Source organism: Thermothelomyces thermophilus, chromosome 3 (assembly GCF_000226095.1).
Source record: "Thermothelomyces thermophilus ATCC 42464 chromosome 3, complete sequence".
Lineage (NCBI taxonomy): Eukaryota > Fungi > Ascomycota > Sordariomycetes > Sordariales > Chaetomiaceae > Thermothelomyces > Thermothelomyces thermophilus.
Window position 1 is genome coordinate 299,752 of NC_016474.1, and position 26,320 is coordinate 326,071.

General features: G+C 55.3%; 7 protein-coding genes and 1 non-coding gene across 8 annotated transcripts; 4 read left to right on the plus strand and 4 right to left on the minus strand.

Moving 5' to 3' along the window:
• Nucleotides 1–1,096: 1,096 nt before the first annotated feature.
• MYCTH_2303165 (uncharacterized protein) lies at nt 1,097–2,539 on the minus strand. Its single transcript, XM_003662446.1, has one exon. The coding sequence runs from the start codon at nt 2,215–2,217 to the stop codon at nt 1,261–1,263; it is 957 nt and encodes a 318-aa protein (XP_003662494.1). The 5' UTR covers nt 2,218–2,539; the 3' UTR covers nt 1,097–1,260.
• A 3,029-nt stretch (nt 2,540–5,568) lies between these two features.
• Nucleotides 5,569–7,919, plus strand: MYCTH_2303166 (glycosyltransferase family 55 protein). The gene has a single exon (XM_003662447.1). The coding sequence runs from the start codon at nt 5,890–5,892 to the stop codon at nt 7,804–7,806; it is 1,917 nt and encodes a 638-aa protein (XP_003662495.1). The 5' UTR covers nt 5,569–5,889; the 3' UTR covers nt 7,807–7,919.
• A 614-nt stretch (nt 7,920–8,533) lies between these two features.
• MYCTH_94476 (uncharacterized protein) lies at nt 8,534–9,611 on the minus strand (the record flags this gene model as incomplete). The annotated part of the gene is made up of 6 exons (XM_003662448.1): nt 8,534–8,586; nt 8,709–8,964; nt 9,027–9,040; nt 9,103–9,166; nt 9,305–9,530; nt 9,589–9,611. The coding sequence occupies 6 exons, from the start codon at nt 9,609–9,611 to the stop codon at nt 8,534–8,536; spliced, it is 636 nt and encodes a 211-aa protein (XP_003662496.1).
• Nucleotides 9,612–11,285: 1,674 nt separating this feature from the next.
• MYCTH_2126246 (uncharacterized protein) lies at nt 11,286–12,591 on the plus strand (the record flags this gene model as incomplete). Its single annotated transcript, XM_003662449.1, has 2 exons — nt 11,286–11,346; nt 12,317–12,591. The coding sequence occupies 2 exons, from the start codon at nt 11,286–11,288 to the stop codon at nt 12,589–12,591; spliced, it is 336 nt and encodes a 111-aa protein (XP_003662497.1).
• A 3,972-nt stretch (nt 12,592–16,563) lies between these two features.
• On the plus strand, nt 16,564–16,649 carry MYCTH_t78. The gene has a single exon. It is a non-coding gene; the product is annotated as a tRNA-Trp (tRNA).
• A 917-nt stretch (nt 16,650–17,566) lies between these two features.
• Nucleotides 17,567–18,421, minus strand: MYCTH_2109689 (uncharacterized protein; the record flags this gene model as incomplete). The annotated part of the gene is made up of 1 exon (XM_003662450.1): nt 17,567–18,421. One exon carries the CDS (start codon nt 18,419–18,421, stop codon nt 17,567–17,569), a length of 855 nt encoding a protein of 284 aa, XP_003662498.1.
• A 941-nt stretch (nt 18,422–19,362) lies between these two features.
• MYCTH_2303167 (uncharacterized protein) lies at nt 19,363–22,445 on the minus strand. Its single transcript, XM_003662451.1, has 2 exons — nt 21,945–22,445; nt 19,363–21,852 (listed from the first exon to the last, which is right to left on the minus strand). The coding sequence occupies exons 1-2, from the start codon at nt 22,127–22,129 to the stop codon at nt 19,686–19,688; spliced, it is 2,352 nt and encodes a 783-aa protein (XP_003662499.1). The 5' UTR covers nt 22,130–22,445; the 3' UTR covers nt 19,363–19,685.
• Nucleotides 22,446–24,914: 2,469 nt separating this feature from the next.
• Nucleotides 24,915–25,880, plus strand: MYCTH_2314976 (uncharacterized protein). Its single transcript, XM_003662452.1, has one exon. The coding sequence runs from the start codon at nt 24,990–24,992 to the stop codon at nt 25,626–25,628; it is 639 nt and encodes a 212-aa protein (XP_003662500.1). The 5' UTR covers nt 24,915–24,989; the 3' UTR covers nt 25,629–25,880.
• The last annotated feature ends 440 nt before the right edge of the window (nt 25,881–26,320 follow it).

The following is a 26,320-nucleotide window of genomic DNA, read 5'->3' on the forward strand; positions in this document are numbered from 1 at the left end:
GCCTGCCCGTTGGGTGCAAAGTGGCCCGTCTGTCACGTCGAAACAGGCTCAGAACCCAGGGGGATGACAACAAAAAGCCGACCGTCACCCCAGCTTGAGGATTAATTAATTATTTACGAGACAACGAGCATCATATTTAGTTTTTGTTTTCCTATTTTAATTAACTCCTCGAGCACATGAATATCGAAACTTATTGGAAATTTTTAACTCTTAATTACTAATTACCTATCGAGTATTCTACAACTGGCTCACCTTGCCATGTCGCGCAAAGTCTACGTGTGCCCGTTTCTGATCAACGGCCGACCATGCCTAGACAAGACCAGGGGCTGCCCGTGCTCGCACAAGGGGGCCGACATTCGGGAGTGGAAGGAGACCCGCAGGCAGACACCCTGCGACCACGGCCGGAGATGCCGCTATCTCGATACCGACACCTGCCTCTGGTATCCACCCACCGGAACACCGACAACGGGTGCACCGACGGCGGGCCGAGCGGGTTGCTGCCGTGTTCCGCGGGCTCGAGGACCGGGAGGCCGTGGCCGTCGAGTCTTTCGAAGCCCCCGCTGGGCCGGTCACCATCACGGGCGTCCAAGCCCTCGCGAGCTTCAACAAGGTCTCGGACGGCGAAATAGCTGTTCCAGGTTCGCAGTTTTTTTTTTTTTTTTTTTTTTTTTTTTTTTTTTTTTTTTTTTTTTTTTTTTTTTTCCCTTTCTTTCTTCGTTCTTTCTTCCTCTCGTTATTGTTTCTTCAGAGATACGCCCATAACCATAACCAGGTCATTTCTCAGCTCTACCCCTAATTTTTTCCCCTAATTATCACATCACTAAACGCCCTCCGTCCGATCGCAGGTGCTCCTCCAAGGCTATACCCACTGACGTAGCCGCTGAGGATCGCGGCCAAGTCCGAAAAGAACGGGCCCGGCGACGGCGGCGATAACGATAACGACGACGCCCGGTACCCGCAGTACGCGCACATCTTCGACTGCGGCACCCGCTTCGAGCGCGCGACGTGCCGCCACGACCCGGGCGACAGCGCGGCGTCGGCAGGGTGAGCCTGGTCTGCGAGTCGGATGGGTCCGGTAGGGACGAGGGGATCAAGCTGAGGCTGTGTGAGCGGGTGCGGGAGGGGATGGGGGAGGAGGAGGAAGGGGAGGACGGAAGGTGGTTGTTGTTGTTGCCGCCTTGTTTGTGTTTGCAGGGCTCTGGCAATCTCTGCAACAGGGGATTCTGAGAAAGCGTTGCGGGTAGGAACAGGGCCCATAAGTCATGTAGGAATAATAACCAACAGAGTCATACGGTAGATTAATGCTTCCTTTCCCGGCCCCACGCCCCCTCCCCCCAATTCTAGATATAATATATAACCAAAGACACTGCCTACTATAGCGCAGTAGGAGATCATAGCGGCCTTGCCGACCCACTTGTTGCCGCCCTCGATGCACTCCTCAAACAGCCACTTCCCCACGTCCTCGCGGCTGATGGTGTAGCCGGGGGCAGCCGCCACCTCGACGACGCGGCGGACGGGGTCCTCCATACCCGCGCGGACGCGGCCCTCGGTGGCCGGGCCGTCCGTGTACAGGCTGCCGCGCACCAGCGTCCAGTCGGCCAGCTCGCCCGCCTCCTGCACCACCAGCCGCTCCATCGCCCGCTTGTCCCGGTGCGGCGCCGACAGCATCGCCCAGTACAGCGGCATCATCACCAGCGGCACGTCGCGCTCCGCCTCGGAGATGCCCGTCGTGCTGACCACCACGAGCCGCGGTTTTTTCCCCTCGCCTCTTCCTCTTTCTTGTCGGGTTCGGATTTCTTCCTCCCCTCGTTCCGTCGTCGTAGCCGAGGCTGCCGCCTCTCTCTTGGCTTTGGTCTCGCGGAGGGCGGCCAGCAGCGTCGCCATGCCGCGCTCGCACACCTGCGGCTCCGACAGGCCGCGCAGGGTCGGGCGGCCGCCGAGGGAGAAGACGATGGCGTCGACGGGGCGGGCGAGGCAGCGGGCCAGCGCGGCGGCGTCGTGCGCGTCGCCCTGCACGATGTCCAGGTTGGGCGGGACGGTCCCGCTGCCGCCGTCGGGCTGCTGCAGCTGCGAGGTGAGCTTGGAGGGGGTCCGGCAGAGGGCGATGCAGCTGTGGCCGGCCGCGAGGGAGCGCCGGAGGGCCGAGAGCCCGACGCCGCCGGTGGCGCCGAGGAAGAGAATCGTCTTGGTATCGGTCTTGGCGGGAGGGGAAGACATTGTCAGGGTGTTTTGTGTATTATATTGATGTCTGTTGCTGTGGATCAAAATGATGATGATGCGCTCCTGGATTAATAAATAAATAATCAATAAATCCAATCCAACAAAGGGATCGCCTCGACCGCCTTGACAAGACGCTGCTTTCTCAAGGCTTTCCTCTGCTTTGCTTTGTTTGCTTTAAGTAGTTTGTCTGCGCACAGCGAATGATGCCTCGAGCCATCGTAAGCGGCCTCGTTTTAAGGCCTCTCTTGAGGAGCCCATGTTGATTGCTATCGTCATCAGAAGGATTCATCGCTGACGACGCCGGTGACGAAAGCTTTGGAGCCACGTTCACAGACAAGATTGGGTCTCTGGATCAAAGCCACCGAGTATTTGGTTGCCTGACCAAGCCCCGCCTTAAGCGAGCGTTACGTAATACGCATCCATACAATCTGAAATATATAATCCTATAATCTTATTATAAATTAAGAATGGTATTTACTTTTAATATAAAATCTTAAGCTAAAAATACTTAAAAAGTTAAGTTTTAAATTTATTAGTCTATTTTAAGTACTTAAGGTATGGTGGTAACATGTAGACCCACTGGACCTCTTTTGTCATCACCGCCTCACACCGTCATCCTCCTTCTGAATCCTAGCGTGGTACGTGGGTCCTGCGCCAAAAAAGCCACTTGCGGCAAGTACCGCGCTAGGATTCAGAATCCTGGAGGAGGGTGTATTGTCGTCTTTCTCTTGATGGTTGTCCTGCGGAAGCGAAGGCCCTTTGCCAAGCGAAGTTCCCCGATTAGGTACCCCGCAGAGCCCATCGTGGCGCTCTGGGAGTGCGACCATTGGGCGCCATACGGTAGTCTTCCCGGGCCCGACTTGGCGCACGCCGCGGCTCAGGCCACGCGGGCCATTAATCCGACCAGGGAAGGAGGTGGCCCCCAAATGGCCCCAAATCGTTTGATCTCGAAAACCTCTTATAGTGAATGTACAGTATGTATGTACGGATTACTATGTACATACTCCGTACACTACAACTGAATGCTTGCGGTTGGGTCTGCACCAGGTTACACGTGTATATACACACAAAATAAAGTGCATGGCGGGAAACAAGGATTATGGATTACACAGGGCATTTTGCATGTATGGAATAAGTCCACTGTATACGGATTACTATATATAAACGGAACCCGGACGTCACACGTACACTCATTGAGGACTACTGAAATTTTACTCTCCGACCGCCCCCCCCCCCCCCCTTTCTCTCGGTCAGGTAACACGAAACAACCCTCCTAAACGCCCAGCGCGCTCTTCCCTTCAATACGGAGTACATACTTGCCATCAAAAACGTTTCGTGTCGGCGGGCCAAGATGGAACTGCTTGCAGGAACTTACCGCTGTATTGCATTCTGCGATTACCACGTCAGGGAGCATCAGGGAGCGCAGCTGAGCTGCGGGAGAAATCTCCTTTCCCTGGTTCTGTCGGTCTTGTGGACACTGATTCGCTGCTCGAGACCCTGCATGGAGACATTGAGCCGCCTTGACATGGTCCATCCCCGGAAAAATCGGAACTTGTGAGATGCCTTTGGCAGCCCTACTAACGTAAGCAGCAAAGTGGATTGCCTCTTTGGATTCCCTGCAGAGGCCCCTGCATCGTGCAAAATCCACTATGGGCCATTATCGAGCAAGTGCAAGCATTCAAGGGAAGGGAGAGGAGCTGGCAGGTGCTCATGATGACTCCGTCTATCATGGCTTCCTTTTCCTGTCACCGTCGGTTACACAGGTGCAACTGCATACAGCGTGTAGCGTACCCGTACATACTAGTACATGTACATACATACATACCTGCAGCCAAAGTCATTCAACATGCCTGGCATACCACTTAACTACTCCGTACCTTACCCAATATACGCTGCTTTGTGCTACATACACAAGTGTTTGCACAAGGAAGGATAACCCAGCTTCGGCCAGTCAGATAAGATGGGCTTTTGCGGCACAAGCCCGTAATAACTAACGAGCCCCGCCAAATGAGCCGATGGAACCCACTGACCACGCGTCGCCATTTTCGAAGAGTACCTGGAAAGCTAAACGCGAACGTGGGCGAACCGACCTACTACACATTTCGTACATAATGTATGGTGTATGGCATCTGCGACCTGCTCGTTTGTGTTGCTGTCTGTTTGTCTGCATTCATGTTCATACATTCGGTATGTACAGTACGAATTACCTACCCTACGCACATACGTACACTACATACAATACCTCCATATCATCCGTATACAGTACATACATACACACACACACACACACACACCCCACACACACACACACACGCACACACACACACACACACGCACATACATATTCGAGCGGACCCAGCTGTATGTTGTATGTACATACATACGGTACATACAGAACATAAAAGAACGGGAACCTTATCGGCTTCAGCGCTCTCCTGTACAACACAATTATAGAGTGAGCTGAAGCAGAGGGCAAATCACGTCACCCGTCAGCTCAGCCCCCCAACCCTGTTGTCCACAGGGGAAGGGAAGGGCAAGAGGTCAAGTGAGTTAATAGTTGTAACTCCACACAGAAACAAACGGAAAAAAAAGGTAGGAATAATTACAATAAGTTGCATAATTAAGAAGAGCCGCTGACGCCACTGCCCTGTTCGGTTTACAGGAACACCACAGCTCGCTCATTCTAGGTAACTTTGCCTGACCCAACTGATTCCCCAGTGACCTCGTGTCTTCCACATGTACATACATACACGCCTGCGAGTAATACAATGAGACGGGTAAGCAGCCAAGGCAAAAGGTGCAGTCCGGATTCCGCACCCTGCAGATATCTACCGCGACGTTGCCAGAACCGGTGTTGTCTGCATACAAAAGGTAGTACGTAGCGGCCGGTTGGTTCCATGTTAGGTCCGGGTGCAAGTCCGAGTATATCATCCTCCACATGCATACAACAATTGGGGCGAAGCTTGGGGTCTCGAACGTTCAGTCACGCCTCCCAACCCTCCCCGTCTGCCAATCACTGCGCTAGGGGCCGCTGCCGGAGAAATTGCCAATTTCGATCGCTGGAGAATTTACCACTCCAACGGGTCCAGCCCACCCAACATCGCAGTGCCGTGTTGTCTGTGTTAATGTAGTGGATGTATGTCCACATCACGCATCATCCCGTGGGGGGGGGGGGGGGAAAAGATGATGGGGTGAGAAAGAGAGAGCGGGAGGGTCAGGGAGGGGGGGTGAGGAGACCAACAACGGCGCCCGAGCATGCCGTGACCATCCTGGTGCTGCCATCCCGTTGGATGACGGCGACGGGAATCTTTGTTTGTACAACACCAAGTCCCACGCCAAGGTTCACACGCTACACTTGCACTACTAGCATCTTCGTTTTTTTGTTTTTTTTGTTTCCCTTCCTTGTGCCGTACCCATGCATCTTAGAGGCATGGCTTCATTTTCTTCAATCTCCTCCTTCTCCTCCTCCACCACCACCACCGTCTTCTTTTTCTACTTTTTCCATCTTCTCTCGTCCTCGGTCTTAGTACTTGAAAAACCAGCAAGACCGCCCAAGCCCACAAAGGGGAGGGGGGCGGCAGGCTCCATGGCAATGGTGGCATCTTTTCCTGCCATTCCTCCCAAACCACCACAGCTTCACAAGGCCTCGGGGTCCGGCTATTATTTAAAATGTCAGTCACCGTGCTCACCTCGCCGCCGCCCCCGCCGGTGCGCTACCCTTCGCTGGCCTGGCCCGAGATACCGCCACTACGACAGATCCCCGGCCTTGCAAGTGCCAAATCCTCTCCCGCGGCCTTCAGCGCGCCTGACGAGAACCGGATCAAACCGCATCATACGACTGCTGCTGTTTCTGCTGCTACCACTACTGCTGCTACTACTACTACTGCTACCACTACGCGAGGCGCCAGCATGCGGCTGACACGCCCGTCAGAGAGCAGGAGCTTCGGCCTGCTGCACATTGCGGGGGAGGCCCAGGTCGTAGACCTCGACGCTCCCGGTCCCCAGGGCGGCCGGAGCCAGGGCCACGGCGGGGTGAGCGGCCAGACGGAGGCGGGCGGGACGGCGACGGTGTGCTGCTCGCGAGAGGCCCTCGACGCCGTCCTGTCCGACATGGTCATCGTGGTCCCCTGCAAGGACGAGGAGCTGGCCGTCATCCGGGGCGTCATCTCGGCCATCCCGGCCCTCTGCCTCGTCATCCTCGTCTCCAACTGCGCCAGGGGCGAGGGAGACGAGTACGCGCAGCAGGTCGCCATGGCCAGGGCCTTCGGCCGGGCGGGGAGGCAGGTTCTCACCGTCCACCAGAGGGATCCCGCCGCCGCGGCCGCGTTGCGGGCGGCGGGAATGGAGGAGCTCTGCGAGTCGGGCGCCGACGGCGGTGGCGCCGTCATCCGCAACGGCAAGGGCGAGGGCATGGTGCTCGGCATCGCGCTGGCGGCCGCCTTCTGCCCGGGGCGGCGGTACATAGGCTTCGTCGACGCCGACAACCTCTGCGCCGCCTCCGTGACCGAGTACTGCCGCGTCTTCGCCGCCGGGTTCGCCATGTCTCCGCCCCCCGAACGGGGGGACTGCATGGTCCGGCTCCGGTGGCGGTCCAAGCCCAAGGTGCGCAACGGGCGCGTCGAGTTCGTCAGCGAGGGCAGGTGCTCCAGGGTCGTCAACTCGTGGCTCAGCAGGCTGTTCGCCGCGCCGGCGACGAAGGAGGACAACAATACTGATAATAACAGCAACAGCAACAGCAACAGCAACAATAACAACAACAATAACAACAACAATAACAACAACAATAACAACAACAATAACAATAACAATAACAATAACAATAACAGCAACAGCACTATGAAGAATATGAGAGCGGCGCCCGGCACGGGGCCCGATACCCACTTCATAACGACGGGAAACGCCGGCGAGCACGCCATGACCATCGGCCTCGCCCTGAAGCTCCGGATGGCGGCCGGCTACGCGATCGAGCCCTTCCACTTTGTCGACCTGCTGGAGCGCGCCCACCTCTCGGCTCCCTCGGGTGGTGGTAGCAAGGCCTCGGAGGAGACTCCGGGGGGCCGTAATGATAAGAACAACAACAACAACAACGGCAGCGGCAGCGACGGCAGCAGCAATGGCAACAACAACTCGCGGAGCCACCCCCACCCCCATCCACGGAAGCCGCTGAGCCGGCCGGTGCGGGTGCTGCAGATCCGCACGCTGAGCCCGCACTACCACCGGCCGTCGGACGGCGAGCACATCCGGCGCATGTGGGCGGCCGGGCTGGGGTCGGTCTTCCACGGGCTGGCGGCGCACGCGGGGGGGGAGCTGCTGCCCGGGCCGGACGGGGCGCCGGACGGGGCGGCGGACGGGGCGGCCATGGCCATCTCGGAGCTGCGGCGCGACATGCACGACTTCGCCGTCCGCCAGGCCAACGTCGACCGCGCCACCGGCGAGCTGCCATGCCCCCGGACCTACCCGGCCCTCGAGACCATCGACTTGGACAAGTTCCGCGACCTCATGCTGCGCCACAGCCTCGGCCGCGGCTCCCTCCGCTCCTTTGGTTGGCCCGCCGACAAGGACCACCCGGCCTGGGCTCAATCTTGATTTATTATTACGATATTAGAGGTTTGCATTGGGCCGCCGGTTGGCTTTTGCTATTCTTTTTTCCCCTTCTTTACTTCGCTCTTCTCCTCGCTTTGTTCTTTTTTTTTTTTTTTTTTTTCACACTCGTCCTGCATCATAGATAAGAGAGACGGTGTCGCAAGACCTCCCTGGGGTGCCTTCAACAGATATCCGGTAGACAGCTACTTACTTATTAGTCCCTAATTAATGGATAATCAGGGATCACACAAGCGAACTAGGAGCAGCGGTGCAGTGATGGATGCTATGATAACGAAACTGTCTGATTTTTTCTCATTTTTCATTTTTCTTTTTTTTCTACTTTGCAACCACGAGTTCATGTCAACGGATTCTTCTATTTCATACGAAGTCGATTACCAGTGTGTTCATTCATCGGAGGCCCCGTGAACAGATACAATAGAGTCTGTAGCAACCGAAATACTCTCAACGACTCTCCCCGACTAATTTCCTCGATGTGAGAACTGCCCTGTTACAGCATCGAAACAGAACACGAACCAGTGCCCCGAGAGCTGAATGAATCAGAACTCAAAACTTGCTCACCAACGCCGACTAATTATTAGCAGTTGGTTGGTGCATGCGGCCGCGGGCGGGCAGTGCAATCGATCATCAGCCTCCAACATAATTATGTGTCTTCGATGTGCTCAATAGTCTCCTCCCGATACCACTATGATGTCTCGCATTTCTAAGTGCATTAGTTGGTTGTTGAACTCTCATCAAGATAGGCAAGTACCAGAGTAATTAATACTATTATCCAAATACGTTAGTCTACATTAGCATTATTCACACCACACCCGCATTATTATGGGGAAATGCTCCTATTTGCATCTCTTCCCTCTTCTCTCCTCTGTAATTCACTAGGTACTTACGATCACTGCCTGACTGTAGCCGGCCCAAACCAAGCCCTACACCACTCCACGTCTTCTTTCGTGCGCTCATAACCCCGCTAACCCCGCTGAGTGAGTACTTTACATACTCGGGTCTCACCGTGGGCCCCGGGGTTGCCGGGAGCTTAGGGGTTCCGGGAGCAGAGCACACAGTGTCGCTGGAAAACCCGGCAGTCAGGCCGGAGATGGTTTGCAGCGTGAAGGGTGCTGTTGGTGGCGTCGGTGCCTGAGAACCGAGCTAAGGTATGAACCTAGGCATGTAGGTATATAGTGCATAGATTGTAATTATTCCGTACTTACGTAGACTGCATGTACTGTACTGTATGTACGTGCTGCTGCAGGGCGGAAGTAGCTCCCCCGCTCCCCTACTGCTAACCCGCGGGGGCCACCGTGTTGATGCCTTCGCCCTGCAGAGAGGGGCCTTCGTTCTTCCAGCCAACCTTTCTCGAATGTTTCTAACTAGTGTCCGTCGAGGTCTCCTGCACCTCGTCCCTCCCGCCGTTCCTCGTCAATTCCTGACATATGTGCATATGACTGATGATTGTATTATCTGACGGATGTATGTACGCCTCTCAGACCTTGGAGACCCGAATACCCTTTTGGGGTTGTAAAACGGAGTCTAGCCCATCGGGTAGAAGGCGGTGCACAGAGACCATCTGCCTTGTTGACGCAGTGCATTGCATCGACGGCCGGTTCGGCCGCGCTTTACGGCACCTGTCACAGCGGTCTGGGGACGCCACAGCCCGTCTGGGGTTTGTTTGAGGAGGGTTCGTGGACTTCTGGAAGGTTGCCTCTTGCAGACGCCTGCATCATTCCAAATACACACAAACACACACACAAACAAACGCACGCACGCACACACCCCCAAGTATAGGGTACCGACATGCTGTAGCGAATAGGGTTAGCACTCGAACCAGGAGTTATTGTTTCGGCCTTTCACCGATTTTTTGTCTTGTCGTACGGCCTTCTTGCTCTCCTCTTCCTCCCCGATCATTAATTATTGACTCGTATATTTGTATTTCTATTTATCTTCTTCTATCTTCTCTAGGTTTTCTTTCTCTTCTTGTTTTCCTTGTTTCTTGCTTTTTTTTTTTCGGTGCGTCCGTTTCTGCGGCAGAACGGGAGGTGCAGCCGATCGCAAGCCACCGGCAGTTGCAAGTGCTGTCGGTGTCGCATGGGCATCGCTCCTGGTTGGTGGGTTGGCGGCAAATGGACCAATCCGGTGCCTCGAAAACAGCGACTGACCTCCAGGGTCGGCCTTCCGAGCGAAGTTGCCCAAGGTTAGTCATAGCACTTTCTGCCTAATTCTTGAGAGATCAATCTGGGAAAACCAACAGTGAACCTCGTTTGACTGAGAGGTCAGTCGAGGAGCGGCGCCGGAGGGAGCTCATCGCGATCACATTTCTTTTCTTTTCGAAAAAATTTTTTTTGCCTACAGGTTCGCCAAAAGTGACAATGTTCACTGTACGAGCTGCACAGCCACGCCATCGATTGGTAGCAAAGTGTTTGGACGAGATATGCGGCCGAAACGGAGGCCCGGCCGGCAGGCTTAGATGGTTATAAAGTATACGGCACCCACACCAGAGCAAGCTGGCACCTCGCTCCAACCTAGCCGGACGCTGGTTATCTAACAAGATCTATGCCGGGGGTGGCACCGCCGTGGCGTGTAGGTGCACAGGCACAGCCCGACTGACGCGATCTCGAAATGCAGGAGCACCAACAGTTCTCACAGTGTCTGGGTGGGAGAAAGCCTACTCAGGTAGGGCTATACACAGACTTGGGCGGGGCCTGCCATCAAACCATCATCGGGTCCCGGGGCCGTTTGCTTTGCCGGACTGCGGGTTGAGTTCCTTGGAAGACTCTCGGCCAGAATACGGGTGGAGGTGTCATGAGATCCCGCATGCATCGGTCGACTCCGAATCTGACTTGTGCGTAAGTATCGGCAATCAGCCAGAGTCTGCGCCATTGATTTTCCATCACCGGTTCAGTTCGGACTTATCCGCGAGCCATGCGATGCACTTGGGACATGGGTACCTACCTCCAGGTATCTAAACTGAATCTGGTTGTCTACCTACCGATGTACTATTTAATACACATCCGTTGCTGACTGTATGGCCATACCTACCCAGAGACGTGGAGCGAGCTGCTGAGCCAAAACGGCGAACAGCTTATTAGAGTGATAATTTCAAGCGGCTCTGCCCATTGGTCTGTCTCGTCATCTCGTCTCGTCTTTCTGTGCTACGTTGACTAATTCATGATAACACATCGCACAGAATCCAAAGATCATGGGGCTGAACACTTTGACCGATCTAATCGCAACGGGACTCGAGAGTAACACGGCAGTTAGGCATCACCGGGTATACCCGGTTCTTGGCCAGTTCAAATGTCTAAGGCATTTCAATAAGGCAGTGCGGGTCGTGTGGCCTGGAATTGAGTAAGTCATCCGCGGCCGACGAGTACAGTCACGGCGGGAACGATAAACATTGTTGGCTGCAGGTGGTCCGCCGCGGTCATCGGTCACGGGCAAACCAAAAAAAAAAATAAAAAAAAAAAAAAAACATGACATGCAAGTTCGTCGGCATTGACCGCAGAAACAGCCTGATTGTCCAACAATCGAGCAGTGTTGTTGCAGTGTTCTTGTCGTTTCTTTCCTTCGTTTGTGTAGAACCCCTCCCACTTTGCTCGTCCCGGTAGTCGGGAACGATGTGCTGCAAGGGTCGAAAACCGGCTGCGTGCCAATCAGGGGCCCACAAACCAGCCGGCGCTTAAACGCGTTTAATCTGATACGTACCCAGAGTACCTTACAGTTCGCCTGCTCGGCCGTCGCCCGGCCGGCCAATGGGATCGAGGGCGCAGTCGGTCTACATATGTATGTACATACATTGGACTAGGTCGGCAGCCGGCAGGCCGTCCTCCCCCAACATTGCGGCTGCCATGAGTACGTACAGTACACTATTTCGGCCTAACATTCTCTGGCCCCAACGGCGCACCGCCCCCCTCTGCTCCCGCCGTAGCAGGGTGTGCGGCCCGGCGGTGGCGGAGAGGTTTGTGAAGGAGACCGTACCACACACTGCGTAGCTTAGTGCCGTTGTCTTTCCCTCCGATCTCCCTGGTGGTTTTGGCACAAAAAGATGGATGGGATACCCCACCCTCCCTCTTTGTCCCCCCTCCAATTCGCCTTTCGACCCAACAGTCTGGTTTTCACCGGCCAGGGGGGCTCTGCTGCTGCATGCTGCATGCTGCATAAAGGACCATCAAACTTGACCACCCACGGCTCTATAGGAGTCACCTGCCCCAGGTCGATGCCGGTTACTGCTCTCTGGTAACATGGCCTAGGCGGTCATCTCCTTTATTCCTCGCCGTGTCGTGCAGGCCGAGGCACCCTTGGGTTCTCTTCCCGCCCTCCCCTTGAGCCAGAAGACATCTGGCCAACGTCGAGACTTTCCTATAAAGGACATTCAGACCTCGACGGAGCATCCCATCTCCAAATCACAAAAGCACAAACAACGCACACAACATCAGACGAGCGAGCAATCGCCCTCGGCAGACTAAAAAGCGAGCAGCCCCGACACCACACAGGCGCTCTTTAGCACTAACCACTCCCTCCACACGACCTCTCGCCGACGCCTCGAGCGGGCCCGGTTCGACAATGTGCCAGTGGGAGGAGATCATCTATGCCTGCGACAGCAGCCAGCACTACGGCCGAAAAGTCCAGAAGATGGCCTACTCCTGCGACATCTACAGACGCCACGTCTACGGACCCTGCCGGTACGATAAGCGGTACGACCGGCCCATGACTCTGGTCTACAGCGACGAGTACTGCGACGAGTGCCAGAGGATGTTCGAGTACATCAACTACCACTAGCAATCGCCAGCTCGTCTCATCCTAAGGACTTGTACATAGGACCCCAAGGTAAGTTGGTTCCTGCTCTGTTAGAATCGCTCTTTGCTAACTTAACTGGCACAGGATACATCTTTTTTTCTTCTCTGATTCATACTTCTCTTCCCGTTCTCTTATTTCTTCTTCCGTTCGGGTTTCGCATTTCAAGCCACAAACCACAGCGAGGAGCAGAGTTTTTGTCTCTCGGCATCTTAGAAGGATAAACTGGACTGGTGTTACATTCTTTTTGGGACGGCTCATCACATACAAGGGTTGGATTACACGGGGATATCAGACGGGATTTTGGTTTAGACAGCATGGGCGGCATCACTGCCTCGGAAATGGGGGAATTGACACTTGATACCATGTATTCTCACTGGCATGTTTTCTTCACTAGATAGATAGACTCAATTCTTTTTATTCCACAAATGTAGATAGCCGCTAAGAGCACCTCAAGCTCTTGACCACCTGAATACAAACGTACAACTTGTCGTGGTCGTCCCGAAGTTCCAACGCCAACTCAGTGTGCTCTGTGCATGATCGCCACATAATTACAGTATGTTAATTACAGTATGTGTAGTGATGCAAAGGCAGTATCTATTTTGGGTGAGTCAACATGTCGTCTGATCTCTTTCCGTGATTTTGTTTCCCGCGTTCCCAAGCCACTTCGTTTCCGAACCAACAGGGTAGCACAAGTCGTCCGATCATGCGATGCCCCAGAAAACGGAAGAAATGGGGAAGGGGGGAAAAAGGGGGGGCCAGAAATCCTTCCCGGCCCAGCACGACGATGGCCACACTTGAACTCCAGCTCAGATGATGCAATTGTGTTGGGTCTAATCCTCCCGTCGGCTTCGCCGCTCATAGGGTTGCATGTTTGCATCTAACAAGCACCAACAAGGTTTCGACGCGGCGCCCCGGAATTGACAGGGTGCGGGTCGCGGCCCCGCCCGGGAGGAAAGTGGGGATCTCGAGGGCCGGTGCAGTTAGGTTCTCGGGTCCGAATCCGACTCTTATTGGCACTTCCTCCTTCCGTTCTTGTTTATGTTTTCCCTTTGTTGCGATCGCTCTTTCTTTATTTGTCCGGTCAGTCCATTTTTTTCGGACCCGAAACGAAATTTCTTGCCCGCACCCTACTGCATGGACTAGAAGCCGTCGAATACAGGAGCCGACAATAGACCCGGCCTTGCATAGAGGTATGCACCGTACTTCGCGACACACATTGTTAGTGGGCGGTAGGTTTGAATGAAATTGCCAAATTTGGCAGTTGCCGTCAAACAGCGGATGCTCTAGAGTAGCGCCCCAGGTCACAGACAAGGGGCTGAAACGCGTGCAAAGCTCCCCGCGCCGCGCCCCAGCATCGTCGACCCGAATCACACACAGCAGAACCGTACTGCGTATGTATGTAAGGTATCGATCAGCCGCAGCGCTGATGCAAACAGCAGCGACCCACGAAAGCCCTGTCCTCGGGACCGCGCAACACGCGCGACTTGGTGTCTCCGAGGATCACTTGCAGGTGGTCGGGCCGGCAAGGATGGCCTCTTCCAATTTGGGAGCTTCGGGGCGGCCCTGTCCCAGTAACTATGCACTGTGAGTGCTGTCGGCGCCGCGTGCTTTGACTGGCCTGACGGCCCAATGGCGCTTGAGCGCGCAAACGCCCTTAAGCGCTGGCTGCCGAGCTGATCATCACCGAGCTGCAGACGAGAAGAGACCGGAGATACCGAGACACTATGTTGGTTCCTTTTTTTTTGCTTTTGCGGGAGAAGAGCTGCAATAATCCTTCTCGAACAATGCCGGAACCGGGAGGACAGCTCAGAGTTGCATGCGAGGCGGTTTGCCACGGGCAGCTCCGCAGCAAACAGCATATGCCAGAGGCAATCTGGGAGCTGCAAGCAAAAGTAGAACCGAACCGATGCGCAAGAAAGTAATGGTCATACAGAATACCTCAAATGGTTCGGAATCAATAGGATACACTTGACGCCCCAGCTTTCCGATAAGCGTACCGACCTTGATACGCATAGGGCTGGCGGCAGACAGCCTTTTGCCAGAAAAGGAAACTCCAGATCTGTGCAGTGTAGCCTGTTGTATGTATGCATGTGCGTATATATGTACATACATACCTACACACGCAGCAGGGCAGCTCTGAAAGGTACAAGCTTTGGAAGGCCAGAACAGGGCTGCGTGCTTTCCCCCGTAGGCAGAGAGAGCTTGTCTTGTTTCATCGTCACCCTTTGTGGAACTATTATCCCCTCCCACTGCCGTCACACCATCTTCTTTCTCATCAGAATTAAATAGAGGGCTACCAAGATCCCGATTTAGCACACAGTAACCAACCAGGCTAGCGGGGGCATTGCCTGCCATTACCCCGCGAAATGGCCCCCACAGGCAAGTACCGAAGCTGAGGCGCGCCTCCCGGAAAACGACACGAAGGTCGGCGGCACGGTTGAAGAATATGTGGCACAGAAATATCAAGATAACAGAGAACCGATGAGAAAGGGGAAAAAAGAGAGAAAAAAAGTAGGGAAAACGAAACAGAAGAAACGTGAATTGACGAGGGTTCATACAAGAGGATGAGGTCATTAATTAGTTAATAATAATTAACGAAAGATTTCCTTCTCGTCATGGTGCCAACGACCTCACACTTCCCAAGACTTAATAGCTACTACCTACATTCCCACCTCATCAGGCCGGATGCGGCTCGTGCTGCTGAGAGTTTGGTGCTACCTATAACCACGCTCCTAGCTGGGGAATCCCCAGCGGTGATTGAACTGTGCCGCTCGTCTCATCATATCCCGCCCTGCAATGGTCCGATCCGGCACAGTCCGGTACGAGCTCTGTCTCACTTGGTGTGAACAATTGGTGTGAACAAAAGCTCGGTCACACGACGTAGAACGGGTGATTCGGATCATTTGAAGCATTCCCTCCTCAGTGGAACTGCAAAGTCAGCCAGGAATCCGAAAAGAATATACTTAGAAATAAATGACTATGCTACCTTGCAGCCTCGTCAAGGAGTCGAAGGGAATGGGGGCGCTATTGTTGCATGCCGAGTATGGGGATCTGGCCAGGGAAAAGCCGGGGAATGGTTGGGTGAAGTTTGGAGATGGGTGAGAGACACGAAATCGAATGGTCACAACAGGGCATGTAGTCTAAGTACTGAGTAATTAAATCGAAGCTTCCATAACCTTATGCAGCTGAGTGAGCGCGTGAGTTGAGCTCGCGAGAAACAGAGCTTTCACGCCTCGGGCAAGCTTCGAACGACTTCCACCATCTACCTACACCGAGGTAATTAGCCAAGAGAGACGAGCAGGTGTTCTTGGGCAAATCAAGACAATGCCATATTGCAATGACATGCACGGAACTGTCGAACCCAAGTTCTGCTGAGATGCACGTCGCCGACAATGAAGTCTCACTCCTCATTCAATAATGAATATGTACATGTCCCTGTCTTGCCGTCTTGCTGTATGTAGGTAACTACTCGGGACATACAGGACCACCTGGCTGAGCTTGCCTCGGATAGTGACTACCTTATCCAACAACGAGCGTACGTTCTCTGAATGCTCAGGTCTTCAAAATCCGCCGCCGCCTTGGGGGATTAATACCGATACTAATAGTTAAAAACATATAAACTCAACACGGAACGGGTTCTTCCGACAACGAGCAACGAGCTCTTTTGGCGAAAACATAGCACGCTTGGATGGGATCACATAATTACTCCTTAACTGGCATTAGTATCAACAACGAGCTAATAAGGGGCTTGTAGTGCTTTCGGTTTATTATTATAGAAATGTGTCGGAACCCGAAACGGAGAACCGGCTCCCGTTAGGGAACCATGATCAGGATAGTAGGTTATAAGGGCGCCTAAGCCGGTCCACAAAATGCGATGGTGTTTTTTGATTGATCATAAGCAGAGCTTGGCTATATATCCTCCAATATTTCCCGTACTGACAACAAGAGCTTAGAGGGCTTGTGGCGCAACGGTAGCGCGTTCGACTCCAGCTACCATTGAGGCTATCGAAAGGTTATCCGTTCAAATCGGGTCAGGCTCAAAGCTCCTCTCTTTCTTTTTTCCCCCCTTGCCTGTGATTTGACTTGCAGCCTATCTCATGTCGACGGTGTTTCTAGGCTCTTTCTTTTTTTATTCCAAGGCTGCGCCGGTTGTTCCTTCCCACATTCCTCTCTTTTTTTTATGGGTACCCAGCTACCATTAGTGCCAAAGGCTAGCTGTTCGAGTCGGGTGGAGATCAATCAAGGTTAACTTTTTTGCCGGTTGCATCTTGCTCCTTTCCCATCGCCAAATTAATTGATTGTATGTACGGATTACATACGTACATACTGTAGGTCTCCACCATTCCCCAAAATCCACCCAGCTGGTCGCTGCGGAAGCACAGCCAGAGCGCAATCAGATGAATAAAAATGACGGGAAGCAGGAGTCCAGAGCGGAGAGGGGCCATATCAGCCCGATAACGAAATCGTTACGATACCGAGGAACCGAGGAGATATTAATAATTAGACTGTATGTACGGAATAATTAATAATAGTTCATGGCATGATTCATGACAGAATCTCCAGCCCGATGATCGACGAGCTAGACGGCTTCAAACTCACTGATGGGAGGAGAGAATCGACTATGAGAGAACCCGGGTGGATTGGCGAAAGTCGACGCCGATCGCTAAGATTGCAAAGGTCGGTCTCTCTTGCTATTTAATCCAACCCCCCTTGAATGAAGCCTTCCGTCTGTTGCGTGGGAGAGGGAATGCTTGTTTTAATTTTTTTTATTGTTTCGCTTTCTTGGCCCTGAATAACAGTTGCAGTGTTTTGATCTTGCTTCTCTCGCCAGCCATCTCGAAATATTATAATTAACTAATATAACACAAGCATAAGAGAGGGAATCCCTTTCCTTTCCCGCCTGCCCCCCCCCCCCCCTCCCCTCCTTAACCCCTGAATACCATCCCGTCGCCGATTCTCACACCTGGACCGTCACAGCATAGACGCCCTGGCCGGCACCGACGTAGGCCACGTTGGCGTCGGCGTCGGTCCGGCCAAAGGCGCACGAGGTCGAGCCGGTGACGGAGCCGACGGTCCTGGGGGTGCCGACGGCCGGGTCGACCTCGACGAGCGAGTTACCGGCGTTGGTGGCGACGTAGATGAGGCCGTCGGGGCCGAAGCAGAGGTCGTCGCCCATCAGGTTGGTCCAGAGGGTCTCGTAGGGGCCGACGGCCTCGGCCGTGTGCGGGTCGACGGCGACGCGGTGGAAGCTGTTCTTGAAGATGTTGGTGTACCACACCACGCCGTCGCGGTACTTGATGCCGTCGATGCCGAAGGGGATCCCCCCCGACGGCGCCATGGTCGCGTCCTGCAGCGCCACCGCGTACTCGCCCGTGCCCACGTCGAGCCGGTACACAAGCCCCCGTCCGGCGTCGGCGACGAGGACGGTCGAGTTGGACAGGACGGCCAGGCCGTTGAGGTTGGACGCCTCCGCGATGGTCGCGATCGCGCTCGACGCCGGCGGGCTCGCCGTGAAGTCGACCGAGTAGACGGCCTTGCCGCCGATGACGGCGAACACGTCGGGCGCGTACTCGCCGATGCCCGACAGCCCCCTCGCGCCCGAGACCGTCAGCGCCGTCGCCGACGTCTTGGCCACCGGGTCGATCGAGTACAGGTTGGCCGAGTTCATGTTGGTCGCCAGGATCTCGCCCGTCGACCGCACCGCCACGTTCTCGACCGAGCTGAGCCGGACCACTTGGTTCACGTTCTGCCGGGCCACGAGGGCCACGCCGTTGGCCGAGGCGGCCAGGAGAGAGGCGAGGAGGAGAAGCATGGTTTTCGCTTTGCGAAGGACGGGGGGAAGGGATGTACGTCGGCGCCGGTGGCGAACCTATATTTGGTAGCTGATGTGTTGGGATGTGATGCCCCTGATGTACGAACGATGAAGGAGTTGTTGTTGTTGTTGTTGTTGTTGTTGTTGAGAGCAACGGGACCGACGGTGAGCAGACTTGGCCTTCCTTTTCTCCCGGAATCGTGGAATCACCAAACATGGAGAGCACGGGAAGGCCCTGGTTCCCCTTTTTCAAGGAACTTGCAAAGGGGCAGCCCCGCGCCGTACCCTAATTATTAGCCCTTCTCCCCTGCTTGAACCGTCGACACCAAGCAATCCCCCGACTCCTCCCATCGATTACACGCCAGTCTTGGCAGCTTGCTCTTGACGAGATTGGGGAGCTGCGCCTAAATACTGAGCTTGGTGCTAAAACGCGATGGTTTAATGGGACCGGCCCCTGGCCAGCAATCTGGGTATTCACGAACGTCGCCGTCTCTTGCCAAATGGGGTAACACGGCTCCGCGGCTCGATCCGAGCACGCTATATTCCGGCGCCAGTATTGTACCCCGACAGCGGGGATTGTCATCTCCCCTGACGTGCCAAGACGGTAGTCAAGAGCAACCTGATTGCGTGCCACGCCGGCAGTCGAATTAGAGTTTCGAAACATGATCCTGGTTGGCCTGTGCAATACCGATCCCCCAAAGATCGGATGAACGTGACGAATGGGCAGAATGAGTCCTTTACAACGCTGTGTGATACAGAAGGGGGGATCAAGGTGTGGTCGAAGAACGGTCACAGAAGGCGGCGCGGAGGAGAGCACAACTATAATATAGGCAACTATCAAGAGTTAGCAGGTACCTTGAGCGTCGAGACGACCGAACAGGCCTTATCTTCGCGAGGATCTAATCATCTACCGATTGGGCGGGGTGGAGGCAGGGCAAATGCACGACATCAGGCGTTTTGAGTTTATTTGTTTTATATATGCGTAATCGAGCACTAGGTACAAGAAAGGACGGGCAGCCATGGCATGCCTCGACAGAAATATCCTTAACGCCTGCCTCGGGCAACCAACCCAGACAACCAAGGCCACCCCCCAAGAAAAACAAAAAGAAAAAAAAGGAAATGTCTTCAAAGAAAAGAACGCTTTCCCCCATGCACCGGCGCTCCCCAAATGGTATTTGTACACATACACACATGCCGATATTGATGATCCAAAGAGGAAGAACCAAAAGAACGAACCGTGATGCTTCTCGGAACGTGGGAACTTTCAGGTGGCCACTCGAGAAGTGAGCGCCGACGTCTGGAACGTCATCGACATTCCTGCGCCCGTGCCCCTCGCAGTTGCCGCCCCGCCGTTACTCTCGCTGCCCCTCCTCTGCTGCTCGTATCCGTCATACCCAAGGTACCCACCATTCTGCCCATCCGACCCGTAGTCCCTCTCCAGATCCTCCAGATACCTCGGGCTATGATGCCTCACCGACGAGGTGAGCAGGTGGAGACCACGACATTGGCTGGCGACGCCCTGCCTGACAAGGTTGCTGATGGACCGCTCACTGCCGTCGAAGACGTCGTAGGCGGAGATGACGGAGCGCTCGCTGACCAGCTTGCTCTGATCGAAGGCGCCCTGCTCGAGCAGCAGGACGGCGCAGCGCAGGTAGCGGGCCTCCATGTGGATGTCGGAGCGCACGTCGGTGCGCTGGATGGCGTACTTGACCAGCTGCAGCGGCGTGTTGCCGCAGTTGTTGAACACGTTGACCGATGCGCCCTTGGCGCAGAGAAACTGCACGGCCGGGACGAGCCCGAACTCGGCGGCGTAATGCAGCGCCGTGTTACCCTCGGTATCGCGCTTGCTGAGGAAGCTCTGCATATCGAAATCGGCTGCCTTGGCGGCCGACTCCAAAACGTGCTCGAGTTTGGCCGTCAGCTCGGCGTCTGTAACCCCAGCCCTGCTGGCGGCGGCGCGGCGGAGGAGCTTCATGACGGGCGTGCGGCGGACATTCTGAGCGTTGCTCTCATTGGGGTCGAAGACGAGGCCGAGGGTGGGGACCTCGGTCGGGTGAATGGAGGCGAGGCTATCGGAACCGATGGTTGACGTGTCGGCGGTCGACGGGGCCTTGCCTTCGGAACCGAACTCGGGAAGATAACGGCGGATGAACTCGACCTCGTCGCCAAAGATGCGGTGCAACTTTGGCGCGGCCTGCTCCAGATTCCGACGGACGCTGTGCCATAACCGCTCGCCATTGGCCGACTTGTTGGCGACCAGAAAGCGGGCGGTGCCGTAGCCGACCTCCCTAAATACATAATATAGCGTCTCGATGGGGAAGGCCTTCTTCGCGACGAGGTGGTGCAAGAACGTGTGCTTGTCGACGTCTCTGTGGCAAAAGTCGAAGCCCCGCGCCCGCAGGGTGCGGATCAGGTTGAGGAAGGATACCGGCCTCATGCGAGGGTTTTCCGGTGGGTCGTAGACATGGAGGAAGGTCTCGCCGCGATGATTGATCATCTGAACATCATCAGTGCGCTTTAGGATCATGAGAAGGATGGAGATGCGGGCGCCCCATCTCGCCGCCACGTGAAGCAGCGAGTTGCCGTACTTGTCCACCATGTTGGCCTCCTCCTCAGTGACGCGGAAGTGAGTAAAGTCGTAACCGTCCGTCTTTTGGGCGTCTATCGCTTTGGATAACCGCTCGTGCACGCACCCAGGGGGGCCGCGGCCGATACGGGCGGCGCAACACATCCGGACCAGTGCAGCGTTGAGGTCCTCGGTTGTGGGGTTGACGGTCGAGTACTTGGACTTGAACAGGTTTCCCACGGCTGCCGCGCCGCTCGGTTTAGTAGGTTTCCGCGGCCTCTCTTGGAGCATCGCCAAGAACTCTTCGCGAGTCATCTTGCTGAGCGCCGTGTTGCCGCCGGACGGGTTGAAGTTGACGTTTTTGGAAGACGCGGAGGAAGAAGACCGCGCCAAGCTGGAGATTCCGGACGAGATGCTCGAGAGGACCGAGGCCCATGACCTGCGCTTGGCCGATTTCGTCGAGGGCGTCGTCGAGGATGCTCGAGAGGGCGACTTGTCCCGGTGGTTTGTGTCGGAAGAGCCGGTGCTGACGGCCTGCGGCGTGGACCCGGCAGATTCGGACTGCTTGACCGTGGACGGGCTGTCGGTGCTGGGGCTTTCGGCGAAAAATCCGGCCTGCTGTTCGACTTGTTGTCGGTCAACCGACATGCGAGTTCCCACTGGCTCGAGCATGTCGTGGGCTATGGGATTGCGAGATTGTGCTTCGAGCCGCCTGCGGACCCTGCGATTCCTGATCCTCCGCTCTGCCCGCACCGACCTCAGAAACCGCACGCGCACCAGCATGGTGGCCAGATCCCGGGGCCTCCAGTCATCGATCCTGCGGTCAGGGAGGAGGTTCTTGAGATGCTTGTGCGAGTTGCGCTGCCTGTTCCCCCATTTCGTCCCAGAGCAATTAGCGACCGCTGTACTGCACGTTTTGTTGGGGGGGGGGGGGGGGGGGAGGGTTAGGTTGCGCACCTTGGATCGAAGGAGCCATCTTTGAGGCGCTCGAGGATGCGAATGAGGGGCAGGCGCTCGCTCTGGGTGCAAACATAAAGCCGCAACAGTTTCTTCTGCTTGCCCGGCGGCCATGGTTTTTCTCGTCTCCCCCGCCGGGGAGCTGGCGGCGACACAGCACCGCCGGTGCTGGCCACGAGCTCCATCGTTCAAAGCTCAGTGCACCCGGTCCGACGGTGGGAAGCACAAGCAACTGACGCTCTCACGGCTCGTCTCGAATTCACTCGGTTCGGAATCGGTTCGATAACCGGCTTCGCAACGTGGGCAAACTCGTCGTAACAGGCGTGGGCGTGGGCGTGGGCGCGGGCGCGCAATGCCTTTGCTTCTGTTCGGCTACGTTATCGGTCATTCAATGTTGGGGATTGTCGGATCATGGCTACCGTTATCGACGATGACTATTCGCGGCGACTGCGTGGTGGCATAGTGGCATGACGATTGACGCTTTCGGGAGCGGCAGCTGTTTTAAGAGGTCAGCTCCGGGGGGGCAGGCTCAGCGAAACCACTGGGTTTTGGTCCGGGCATCGTTCGCGGGGGGGGGGGCGTCTCCTTCCCCAATTGGTTCTAGAAGGTGTCCACGGCCAATCGCTGGGCATCAGGTATCCCGCTCCAACTAGCTCCCACTCGTTCCCACTTGCCATCCCCGGACGAAGCGATCCCCGGACCCTGGGATTGCAATTTCCACTCGCGAGAATGGACAACGGTGAACAAAACAAAAAGCCCTGGTGCGCTGAGCATCTCCGTGGTCGTTGCTGTTACATGTTACAGCACTGCATTGTCACGGCCAGCGGGACGGGCATTGCGAGGGTACACTAGTGTAGGCGAGAGGAGCATCCATGGGACGGGCCATGGTTGAAGGGTCTGCCCTCTCTGTTTCCTCGGGCGGGGCCTGACTCGAGCCGGAAAATAGGGATCAATTGCTGGGGCCATTCAGAAATAGTTATCGTACATACAATAGCTATCGGCACATTCGTTCCTATCGCCTACAGAGCCCGAAGCAGAAAGGGAATGCCCAGAGCATACTTCCGTTGTTTTTCGGATACGCACAGTCGTACCAATTGTATGTCTGTACTGGATTACACTACGAAGTACGGATTACACGGCAGATTCCACACACGCTGGGACGCAGAACGATGGTCCCGCCAACACGCAGGGGCCATCTTTGGTCGCAACAGAATAGCGATGGCAGGCCTTCCATCCATGACCAGTGATTGACAAAGCGACTAGAACGAAGAAGGCAAAAGCAGCGAGCGAGGGATGGGCGGGCCGACAAGAGGTTCCTGCCAGCTGCCAGCTATATCGGCCGCCTGGTCAAGGGAAGGCAACTTATCCAATCGCGGATCGCGGATTGCATTGCTGCGCCCCACATAGCCCGAGCGCAATGCAAGCCGTTGCCCAATCCCAACCAAATTCTCCTTTTGGCTGGAACTGTCATCCATCCAGAGGTGCCTTATTCGTAGTGTACACTTCACTGCACTAGGGTACACTAGTGTACCGTACTAGTAGTGTACACTAGGGGACGGCAGCCCGGAACGAATGACCCGCATGAGCCCCCTGGCAGCAGCGACCGAGTCTCAGGTTGCAACCGCCGATCGGGGATTTCTTTCGCCTTTTCGCTGCCGGACCGGCATTGTCGACCGACCGTCCGGCGTCCCCATCCCGTCGGAACACTCCGATCGTGAGGTTCTGCGCACGGGTTATTTTTCTCCTTCGTGTATCAGAGGCTTACACTAGCGGCGCCCTTGTGGGGGCAGTTGCAACAAGCAGACGCAGGTACGGATGCACGACCTAGTCTGTAGTGTACCGGCAGCCGGCAGTCACTACAAACGGATCGTCTCCACAAGGGCACCTTTTTGCACAATTCGGGCTGCACGGTTGGTCCCGTCAACAAAAGCGAGATGCGCGCGTTCAAAACGCGCGGTCAAGTCCTGCATCAACCTTCTACAAGGGCCGCCAAACAACAAACGGTTTACACTAACGAACTTAGTGTACATCCGGATTACTGCAAGCAGTGTATTACATAACCAAGCCAACGTCGGCCGAACTTTGTAGTTACTCGCACCCTGGTCTCATCCGCAGCAAGCTACACTACCTGTGGCCCTGGTCGTTCGTCAGCTTCGTGCCGAACCCTGGGGTGACGAGATTCTATAGCCTTGGCCGCATGGAAAAGAAGTCTCAAGTACACTACACTACGGAGCTGCCGAATACACTACGCCCTTGGATATCGCGAAGCGTTTAGCAACAGGGATCCCGGTCGTTATCTCGAGATGCCTCGCCTGTGTGGGGCCATCGATGCTACGAGTCGAGCCGAGACTCTCCTGATTTAAAGGCTAGCATTGACGAATGGTCATTGCCCCCTACAACTCATAGATCGATATCGCCACCCTGCAGACAAAAAAAGAAGAAAGGGGGGGGGGGAAAGCCATTCGCGAGCGGCTGTGCCTTAAGCTAGCATCCACAATGTGGAACGGGACGGGACGGATACCGCGGCATTCGAATCTCTCGACTCGTGCGCCATGAACTAGTTATCTCGGACGACATGCAGAGCTTAACTTAATATTGCGAGCAGTCGCCAAACTCGGCTCGCAGGACGGTTAACGTTTTTCTTGTTCGATTGCTGCAGTGGACAGCCGTCCCGTCCCCTCGCGCGCTTCTACGCAGGCAATCGATTAACAGGTACGGTCATCAGGCCTGAAACGTGTTATGTCGAGACAATTGGCAGTGGAGGCTTTTTGGGCGTTTCTCGTATACTGCGTACGTTGCAAAGTAATCGGTGGGGTCGCCACGCGAGGTGCCGGACCATCGGGATAACGATCTCGTATCGGGTGGTGCCCTGTTAAGGTCTATTATAGCTCTGTTTGCGCTCTTTAACCCTTCTCTGCTCCTCTTGCTGGTTTTGTCCCAACCACGCTCGCTTCCAGTCGCTCGTTCACTGTCAACTTTGAACATCTTCCTTCGTTACTCAACACCAAATTTATAATCCAACCGCCCAGGACAAAATAGGTCAAAATGCGCGCCCAGATTGCCACCCTCCTGGCGCTCGCCGCCCCGCTCTACGCTATCGAGATCACGTCGCCGTCCAAGAACGACGTAGTGGACCCTTCCAAGGGCGTGACCGTCAAGTGGACCACTGTCAGCACCGATCCGGACCGCGCGCACCTCGTGCTGGTCAACATGGCAGCTGGCCACACCCCTTTCACCAAGGACCTCGGCGAGGTGGACCTGTCGACTGGCAGCTACACCGTCAAGGAGAAGGACATTCCCAACGACGGCGGCTACCAGTTCAACTTTGAGAGCGACGAGCCCCAGAACACGGGGATCCTTGCCCAGTCGGCGCAGTTCGAGGTCAAGTCGTCGTCGTCGGCCCAGGATGAAGACGAGAAGTCCTCCTCCTCCGCCGCCTCTGCCTCCACCACCGTCCAGAGCGTGACGTCCGCCGACACCAGCACCGGCTCCGAGACCACCGTCACCGGTACCGCCACCACCCTGACCACCTCCACCGGCAGCGCCTCCGAGACCACCGGTGCGTCCAGGACCGCGTCCGCCTCTTCTGTTACCAGCACCGCCGCTGCCGCCCCGACTGGCATGGCCGCCCACAGCGGCAGCCTGTTCGCCTTGATGGTCGGCGCCGCTGCTGTCCTTGCTTAAATAGAGGACATTGGGCAAAGGAAGCAGTGTATCATCGGGCGTCAAAGGCTAGGGAACGAATTATGGACGAGAAATTGGGTCGGTGTTTCAAACTCGAGATGGGAAATGACGATCCATGTAGGAACGTTTTTTTTTCTTCTTTCCTTCTTTCCTTTCCCCTTGTTGTTATTCGGCTCGGCACATGGCGAAAGGGGAACTACAAAGATATAGAGGGTTAGAAATTAAGGGTACAAACACGTGGGATTTTCCTAGATCTTTGGGCCGGTCTCGGCTGTGACAAAGTCTCTTTTTTTTTTTTCTGTCCTCTGGGTGCGACTGCCAGTGTGATGACACGGCTGGCTTGGACATGTTTCTCGTCCACAAGATTTGCTACCAGGGGGCTACGCAGCATCTGGCCAAGTGAGGTTTAGGGAAATGTACCCGTGAGAAATCGGCGAAAGTTGTACCATAGCTCAAGTGTTGTGGTTGTACTTCATACATCCGGATCAATCACATACAATACAAGTACTTCCTACTCCGTATAGCCTTGTCACGTTTTCGGGCAGGCCGAATGTTGGCTGTTGTTCTTGGTTCGTGTACGTACTACAGTCCCAAAGGGATATATCTCCCGGATTCTCGGTACCGCAATTGCCTTGTCTCACATCCTGGTCAGACAGGGCACGCAGCCAATGTATCAGCGGTCCAGATGCCGA